At 40.6% G+C, this 9389-nt stretch overlaps 1 protein-coding gene across 3 annotated transcripts in view; it reads left to right on the top strand.

The window, feature by feature from the left end:
- LOC118328193 (plasma membrane calcium-transporting ATPase 1-like) overlaps positions 1-9389 on the top strand; it is a 92681-nt gene that overhangs the window by 49503 nt on the left and 33789 nt on the right. For all 3 annotated transcript variants that reach the window (XM_035661805.1, XM_035661807.1, XM_035661806.1), the window contains exons 7-8: positions 3002-3037; positions 9184-9366. In XM_035661805.1, coding sequence (XP_035517698.1) covers positions 3002-3037; positions 9184-9366 — 219 coding nt within the window. The remainder of the gene's footprint in view (positions 1-3001; positions 3038-9183; positions 9367-9389) is intronic.

Raw genomic sequence — 9389 nt, 5'->3', positions numbered from 1 at the left:
AGTTATCATAATCTATATGTGGCCAATAAATGCAGAAGACTTTCACAAGGTTGTTGTTTTTAAAGAATAGTTGGAAATGTTAAAGTCAACTGGAGACTGAGTCAAATGAGTTTTCAAGTAACTCGGGGGAGTAAATGTAAGTTAACTGATGAAACCTTTTAATTTGTTATTTCAGGAAAGTTGTTTGTCACTAGATTAAAAATGAGAGGTTGCTTTTTGTGTATTTCTGACTGAAATTGTTGACAAAAGTAAACAAAAGGCTTTTCAAAATTGTTTAAATAATACATTTAATGATTAATCTGCCACGGTCATTGTAAACAAAATAATTGCTGGAGAGAATTGTTGGTTGCACACTTACAAATGAATGCATCATTGTGAACATTTCAGTCAGTCGGCTCTTTGAAATGTGTTTCCTCACAGACCTTAAAAAGGACAAAATAATCCATCAAAATTCTGTACATTTTTCTGGTTGGTCACCTGATTAAACACTACATTGTGGTCTCATTTATTCATCTATTTTATGGCCACTACACTGAGGTATTGATTTGACAGTGATTCAATGTTGGTTAAAAATGCAAAATGTACCTTCCTCTGTTTATATACAGTTGCTTTTTGAAGTGGAACCCTTCAAAAGCCAAAGTCCAGATGATCCTCGTACTATCACAGAGCAGTTTGATGTAAACCAACAGGCTTCTGCAGTCGGTCTCTATTGCTTTTGATTTGCTTGTGATCATGCTAACCCCCTTTTACCCATGTCTTTTTTTGAGTTTGTTTTTGTCTGATCATTTGTTTTATTGGCTAAAGTTTGAGTTTGTCAAGCATTCATTGTGAACTGGCTGAATGTACCAGCTCAGTGGAGAGAGACGCTCAGGTTTACATTTCGGCCTCCAGTCACTGATTTTAAAAACCAAAACGGCAACAAGTTCCTAATGAGGAGAACCACAAGACAATTGTTCGGACTCAGCTGAAATTAAACTATAAATAAAGAGAGAAGAAGAGAGCATTTAGATTCACATCTCATATATGTGTATCTGTATTTCTATGCTTGTGAGGGTCCTCACTGACAAAATGGATTCCTTAGCCCCTAACCATAACCTTAATCCAAACCTTAATCCTAAACCAGGCCCGAACTCTTAAAAACCTTTTGACAAAAGTAAGGACTGGACAAAATGTCCCCACTTTCCTAAATTGCCCCTGCTTTTAAAATTGTCCACACCTACCTAACTTGGAAAATTCAATGGGTCCTCACAAAGAAAGAAATACAAGAACACATAGAGAAAAGCACTGCTGTGTGTCTTGGTAGCAGCAGACACACAGCAGACTTTACTGTCACAAATGGCTGCACCGACCCACTGTACACACACATACACACACTCATGCATTCATGTAAAGTCACACCCATTGGTTATCTTACAAGCATAAGAGCCTTCAGTATGTGCAAACACAGATGCACACACACAAAGATGCACACACACTTGCAGCAATTCAGTCTCTGTCATCAATCACAAACCACCCGCTGAATAACAAAGAGCTATGTGTGTCCGGTGGTGTTGTGTGTGTTTTGTGTTGTGTGGTTTGTGGGTGTGTGTCTGTGTGTGTGTTTATGTTGGCTTTGACCTTGCCACACCTCCTTACACAATAAAAGCAGAGAGATTATGAGAACACCAGGAAGTTAATGTCCCTGAGGAAGAAAATGCACCTGTCACATACTGTCACATACTGTCACATAACTGATCAAGTGTGACAAGCAGGCAAGGATCAATAACAGATGTTATGTAGATATGCAAACAGCCATCAAGGTCAGAGTTAAGATATCTGCAGTGAAGCAAGGAAACCAAATCCATCAGTCACTTCAACAACTAACACAACCTTAATAAGTCTACACATTGTTTGAACTTGTAGTTTGAACAGTATTTTTACAAAAAGTGTTTAAGTTGGAAGAGTAATTGCAAAGTTGACCAATCTGCACTTTCTTTCCACATATAACGATCTTGTTCAGAATCGTTTTTGTTAGGAGCTTAGATCAAATAAAATCAAACCTTGGTGCCTTTTATTATAAAGTTAACACTAAAGAGATTAGGAATGGAGCAATAGTCCCCTGCTAGACTGGAACTTAAAGTTGGGAACATCTTAAACAAGCCCTCCCAGGGTGCCTTCAAAAACTAAGCAATGTTAACCTTCAGGCTGCTCAAACATGTGTCTTTTCTGCCAGATATTTGGATCAAACACAAAGTATTTGACATGATATTCAAACGTCAGGATCACAAAATAAATTCATCTCTATTTCATTTGTTGAAATATTTCAGTCTAAACAAAACTGGTGGACCAACCAACCCAAAGGAATAAACATTTCCATTCCTCGAACCACGGCCCCAGTGTGGTTAACAGTTTACAAAAATCTAAAACTGCTAAATCGTTTTGGGCTGCGACAGTGACAAATGTGATTTCAAGTATGTGAGTTTGTTGAAATGGATTGTTTTACCAATATAAAGTCAAATTCAGAGTGGATTAAACCTTAACGTCATTGCACAGATGAGGTACCAGTACAATGAAATACAGTTTATCATCCAACCAGAAAGTATGAACAGTTTTAGAGTGTGTACATTATGCACAGTATGTACTCTAATCAATGTAACTGTATGTACAACATGAACAAATCTAACATATAAACAGTATGCTAGTATGTATAACTGCCCATGTACACAGAGAATTATGTTATATCAAACCAATAATGTATATTTGTTTAATACAGTATTGTTTAACAGTCAGTTGAATTTCTGAGAAGTTGATTAGATTTAAAAAATTGTTGGTTCTCCGCAGCAGGAAGTGGTGCGTCTCTCTCCTCTGATTGGTCCATTCCTGCCCACAACACACACACGACACACACACACCTGTGGGTTTCTATTAGTTTGAACTTTGTGTTCTCCCTCAGTTTGATTTGATCTTATTTTTCCTTTGAGCCATCTTATCAGCATTCCGCCCTCTCTCTCTGTCCGAACAGGTAAAAAACAAGGACCCCCCGAAAATCGCAACAAAGGTAACCCCTCCATTCATCCATCTGTCCCTCTCTGTCCCTTCATCCTCCCTGTTACTCACCCCCTGCTCACCCTCCACCCAGCGGCGGGAGGGAGTGTCCAGTCCATCTCTCTCTCCTACTTCTCTCTCTCTCTCTCTCTTCTTCTCCTCTCTCTCTCTCTCTATCCTGTATAAAGGGGGACGTTCTCTCGCCTTGCTTTACCTGTAAAAGGGTGCAACTCTCAACCGTCAAGTCTTTGACAGCCAATCACAGCGTCCACAGTTGTCATGGTAACGGCCATAGGTTGACAATGGGGTTATATTTGTGTTTTGTTGGGACATTTTGTGCACAGAGAGTTTTTGCAACAACATAAATTACATTTTGTAGAGAAATTGTGATTCAAAGCATAATGTAATTTGAGAGAACATAAATATGTAATGTAAAAGTGTAAAACCGAGTTATCATTGAGTGCTCATGTTGATAATATAATACAAAATATATTTGAGTTGCCTCAAATTCAATTATTCTTTGACTGATAATAATTTATTCCACAAAATGTAATTTATGTGCTTTGCCCTCAAAATGTCCTATTACAGTCTGAGAATTGAGACACAAATTTAATCCATCAGTGAAGGTTACTCTCACATACCAGTCTGACCTCTAAGGTGTTGACGCAGTGTTGAAATCAAGCGCTCCCCCAGTTCCTTTTTAAATATTTTATATTTCATGGATTTGATGACTGTGTGTTTGTGTTGCCGAAGTCACCGCTCCAACCTCAGAACTCGACCAGCCAACCGTCCTCTATGTCCCGTGTGATCCAACACATGTCCAACTTCCTCTGCAAGCTGTCACAACACTAAGAAACACACACACACACACAATCCCTCACACACGTACACACACACACAGCTCCCCTCCTCCCGACCTCCCACGGTTTGAGCATCTGCTGCAGACAGAATGCTTCTTGATGTACACAGAAACACACACTCTTTGCTCTTGGACACTCATCACACTTTTGCACACAGAAATAATTCACAGAACAGCAGTCGCGGGTGACCTCCACTAAAAACAGAACGAGAACAAAATCTGTACAAACACCTTTAGTCGTATGGACTAGTTTAGAGTTTAGAGTTTGAGCCCACAGACAGTTGTCACCAACTCTGCAGCTCCTTTGAGCTTATTGGCCTTTTTAGCTTCTAGTTTTGGTTTCGCAGCACATTACCGTATGGCTTTAGTTCCAGCACTCTCGTCCACCAACAGCAGCCGGGAGCTGTTTTCACACGACTCCAATGAGATGATGAAGTTTATTTGTGTCTGTTGGATGAGGAAGGAGGCAGCTGTTTGTACTTTATAATGTGTCAGAATTGTGTCAGCTTATGGTGGAGTTCTTCTGCTCCTTGGGTGGCCAAAAATTCTCCTTTCCTTTAAATTAAACTCACTAGGGATGGATACCTTTCTGACACCTTCAAACGCTTCTACTTTGATGTTTTTTTTCCATCACAAAGAGATCATCAAAGAGACTTTCAGTGAATTTTAACGCTTCCTACAGGTGTTTCACTGAAATCTTCCTGAGAAAAGGGGAATATTAGGGCTGCAAATGAGGATTATTTTCATTGACGATTAATCTTCCCTTCACACTTTCTTAAAGCCTAATTTGACATTCTCAAAATTGCTCTTTTTTTTTCTCCACCCGACAACCTAAAACCTGAATATGTTCTGTCTACTGTCACATAAGACAAAAGCAACAAAGCCTCACCAATGAGAAGCTAGAACTAGGCAGTGTATGCTATAAATATCACTTAAACATTTAATTTTCTATAGATGGGCTAGTTCATTAATCAACTAATTGTTTAAGCTTTAGGGGAAATAATGGCTTTTGAGCTGCCGAAAGCTTTTAAAGTGAAACACTTGTGCTGCAAGTTTAATTGACAGTAACTCAACAGCGAGGGAAAAAAACAGCAAAGTAGAAGCAACTGAATATAATTAGTGAATGAAAATGGTATTACTGTTAAAAAAAGAAAGTGAGAGCAACGAGGTTGGGATGATCGACAATTGGTTTTCCTACACCGTTATTACATTTTAATTAACCTACAATGAGAACTGAGATGTTACAATAATAATCTCTAGAATCTGCGCCGTTCTGTGCGTTTAGAGATGTTTCTGCTGGAGCAGCATGTCCGCCTGCTGAGCCCTGTTAATCAGCACAAGAGACAAGTTCATTTTTAATCCTTAATTACAAACCAGTTTGCCATCTCTTTTTCCTGGATCCAACACCCTGAATATCTGTTCTCCATATGCCTGCTCCCCGAAACTTGGCTCTGCACTCCATTTGAGTAGTTAACGTTATGTGGTTTGGATTGTGATAAAGATAAGATTATATTGTTACACGGACCATGATGCGGTGATATTGTCACGCCACCGCAACCACATAGTCTGCAGTGCACCGGCTCCATGCAGGCTCAAGTTGTGTCTCATGGGTGTAACTGCGAGCTGAAGTGTTTATTTACACTTGAAGTGTTTTTTTTTTCCAACAACACACATGTAAATTTGAGGTTGATGTCCACAGGCAGTGAATAAAAATATTTATCCACATTTTGCAGTTTAAGCCAGACAAAGCCATCTCCGGTTTGTAAACCAACAGACTCTCGCCTAGCGACGGCCCACATTTCCCATCATGCCTTGGCTGAGTTTTTATGTTGCAAAATGCAACATGTCCTAATATGCTAATGTTACCTTTTGTGTCTGTTCATAATATGGTTTATGTTGGTAAATGTCATTTTTGTGATGGCTTATAGATGTGGCTGTTGGATTTACAGTCATCCTTGCAAACATTTGACTGATGTGCTATGATGTAGCTCTCCCACTCCCGCATCCCCTGGTTATAGACTCGGCATATTGGCAATCTTGAGTAGCCATCATAGGACCATATGAAAATAGAAACAACCACCCAACTCTAAGAGCAACAGTGTGGTGCTTTGATGCTCTGTTGTTGTACTGATGGAATTAGTGCTGCGGAAATGCCCATTATACTGAATTCATCAAGACAACATGTGGAAATAGGAGTATTGAGTTACAACAAATTAAAGTAGGAGCAGTGGATGCTTCTAAAAATGAATTACTACAGCAACAGAGTCACGTCATACTCACCACCGCTCTGCTGCTCTTTTTAACACCAGTACTGTTTTCATTCACTCAATCACCTCTATTTCTCTTTGTTGTGTTTTTATTTTTTTTCCGAATAATGTTAAATTAACATAAATTAAACTCAACACTTCCTGTAGATGTTTCACATCGTAAACCAACCACCTACCAGAGGAAGCAGGGACTTGTGTTTTGAGCAGCTGGAAGGCTATTAATGTCGAACGTTTGCAAGAATTGTTGAGTTTTGCAGACGGCTCTAAAAAAACGCAAAAGTTAAGGCCTCGTTGTATGGGAGAATTTGTGGAGGCTACATGTTTAGTTTTCCCATCACGCATTTTAACACATTTATTACACTCTGAATTCTGATGAATGTGACTTTCTGTTGACACTGTTGAGAAAAACCAACTGAACCAAAAAGTGCCGTGATGTTTTTTTTGGCTGAAGCGAGGCTGTCAGTGTGCGTGGGAGTTGCACCCTTGCAGTATTAGTGGGCTGTGGGCTGTCGTCTGTTTTGTTTTGTGTATCTTAAGTTTCTTTTCTTTTTGCCTTTTGATTCCTTTCATCTCTCACTGTTGCCTCCTTGCAGGGTGTTGCTCAGGACTTCATGTTGTCTTGTAATCACTGTTTGACTCTCTCCCTCTTCTCTGTTATTTTTATGTCTTGCTGAAGTCTCCTGCAGCCTCCACAGCTCTGCAGCCTCCTCTACCTCCTCCTGTCTCTCTCTGTCGTGGTTCTGCATCGCTGTCGTTTTTTTTTTTTCTGGGGTGATCCTTTGAGTTTGTCTTCTGTTTTTTGACTTGCTTTCGTTTTGATTGTCAGACACCCCCTCCCCTCTGCCCGCCGTGCGCTCTCCCATGGTTCAGTGCTGCGCCTGTTTACAGTTCTGTGGTTGGTCAGTGGGTCTCAGTCCTGTTCATGTGCAGCTGTGTCAGTTAGTTCTATGTTGTGGCTTGTCTTCAGAGTGGACCATGTGCATAAAGCTCCACAGCTTCCTGGTTTGACACAGACTCATCCCCACATTCAGAATGTCTAAATGTCATGTTGAGGTCATGCTGCCATGAAATAACTTCCCTTTTAGCCAACTTCTGTGTGGGGAACTTCTTATTAGGAAACTAATGAAACTCCAAGTGAGGCAGTGACAATAACCAAATCCAAAAACCACATTACTAAACATTAAAGAGATGCTCCCTAATATAGGAAATATTGGTAATCTTTTTTTAGAGACAATGCAACAGCATGTAATTTTAGTGTCCAAATCTCTCTTACATTTTCCATGAAGTTTGCTAGTAAAACTAGTGTACAAAACTTCCCTCGTTTTAACTTGAAGGATACCACCACTTCATTAGGTGGTCTGTGTTTGTTAGATTTGAAATCAGCAGACAAAAATGTGAATTTAGCAGTGTCAAACACCCAGGCCAAATTACTTTACAACAAGGACTGCTTGGTTCCCAAACTGTTCAAATTGAATAGAACTGATCTCAATAGTCGCCTTCGCTGACCAAACAGGCTTTATTACTTGACAACTCAGTAGGCAATAAAAATAGGACAAATAAGAACAGATTCTCTAACGGACATTTAGAATTTTATATAAATTTTATTAGGTTTTAGATGGGCAGAGTTTTGCAGTGAAAACCTGAAGTTTCTCTTGTTAATTAGAAACTTGGTCATCCAGGAATCTAAACCTGCTTTATGTCCATGATCTGTTGGTATTGTTGGTTCCAGAAGTGATGTTGACATTGTTACCAGCAGTGACTCCCCAGTAGGGTTTAAATATAGTAAAATACAGTTGGCTGATGGACGACGTTTGAACATTTGTGTATTTAATTTAACGACCCAATCAGAACATTTCCAGTATTTAATGTTTAAAAACCTAACAAAGGAATTAGGTTGTCAGCCAGTCAGTGTTGGCAGCTCAGTTGTTCATGAGGACAAACAGCACAACACTCAGTGTGTCAGATTAGTGTAGATCTGTTCTGTTTCCATTCATCACCTGCTCACATTTCTTCGGTATGAAACAAACAGCAGTGGATGGAGGGAGTGCAGCTGAATTCAGTGAAAGCTCAAACAGATCAAAAAGCTCCACGTACAATACTACAGTCCAAACAGGATTCCAGCTGATGAAGTGAAATGCAAATACACAGTTTGTTTATGCAAATGAGGAGCAGAGCCGCCAAGCAGGACGTGAAACCAGACGCCATGTCAGACTTCAGAACTCAGCCTCGTTCCAAACTATGAGCTTGGATGTGAAACAAACACAGTGTGTGCGTGTGTGTGATTGACAGCCTCTGGTTAAATCCTCTCTGTTGTATCTGCTGTTCTGTTTTCTGTCTGCTGCTCTTCATTACGAACTGCTGCTCCCAACTTGTCTGTGACACTCTCTGAAAGCTACCTGGACCTTTTCATGAATGTTCTGTGATCATAAATTGATGAAATGCTACCCTCTGCATTCAGCCAAAGGTTACCGTGTTAATGATAAAGATTCAGAGGCCTTTTTCTGATCTCTGAGAAAACGCGTCCGGTCGTTTTCAGCTTTTCCTCTTTACTGAATCTGTAACGTTTTCTCTGCTTCTCTACCCTTCATCCCCAAACCACTCCTGAACCCCGACCCCCTGCTTCTTTTTGTTTTTTAATATATTTTTATTTATTTATTTATTTAATTAATTCACCTTCTGCCAACCCTTCCCTCATCCTCTGCTTCCGATCCCGACTTTCCTCTCTTCCATCCTCATTCTGAAAAAAACACACAACCATCTGCCTCCTTCACACTCTTCCACATCCCATCCATCACTCTGTCCCATACTTCCCTCTCTCTCCCACCTCACCCTCCTTCATCTTCACCTCTCTCTCATTGCAAACCTTTCCCTGACCTCTCCTAAACCTCCTTCTCATCTCTCTTTACTCTCCACCCTGGCCCCCACTCTCCCTCTCATCACTACATTGACCCCTTAAAACCTGCCTCCTCCTCCTCCTCCTTTTATCCATCCACCCCTGCCCCCAACCACAATCTTACCCCTGCTCCTCCCCAGCCAAAACCCAGGATGGCATTGCCCTGGAGATCCAGCCGCTGAAGAGCGAAGAGGCCGCAGAGTCAGAGGAGAAGGAGGAGAAAGAGGAGGTCAAACCGGTGAAGAAGGTCAACGTGACCAAGAAAGAGAAGTCGGTGCTGCAGGGCAAACTGACCAAGCTGGCTGTACAGATCGGGAAGGCTGGTGAGGAACACACACACACACAC

The sequence above is a fragment of the Morone saxatilis genome, unplaced genomic scaffold (assembly GCF_004916995.1).
Source record: "Morone saxatilis isolate NCDOM2014 unplaced genomic scaffold, NCSU_SB_2.0 Contig18, whole genome shotgun sequence".
Classification (NCBI taxonomy): Eukaryota; Metazoa; Chordata; class Actinopteri; family Moronidae; genus Morone; species Morone saxatilis.
This window is presented reverse-complemented; position numbering and strand designations above follow the sequence as displayed.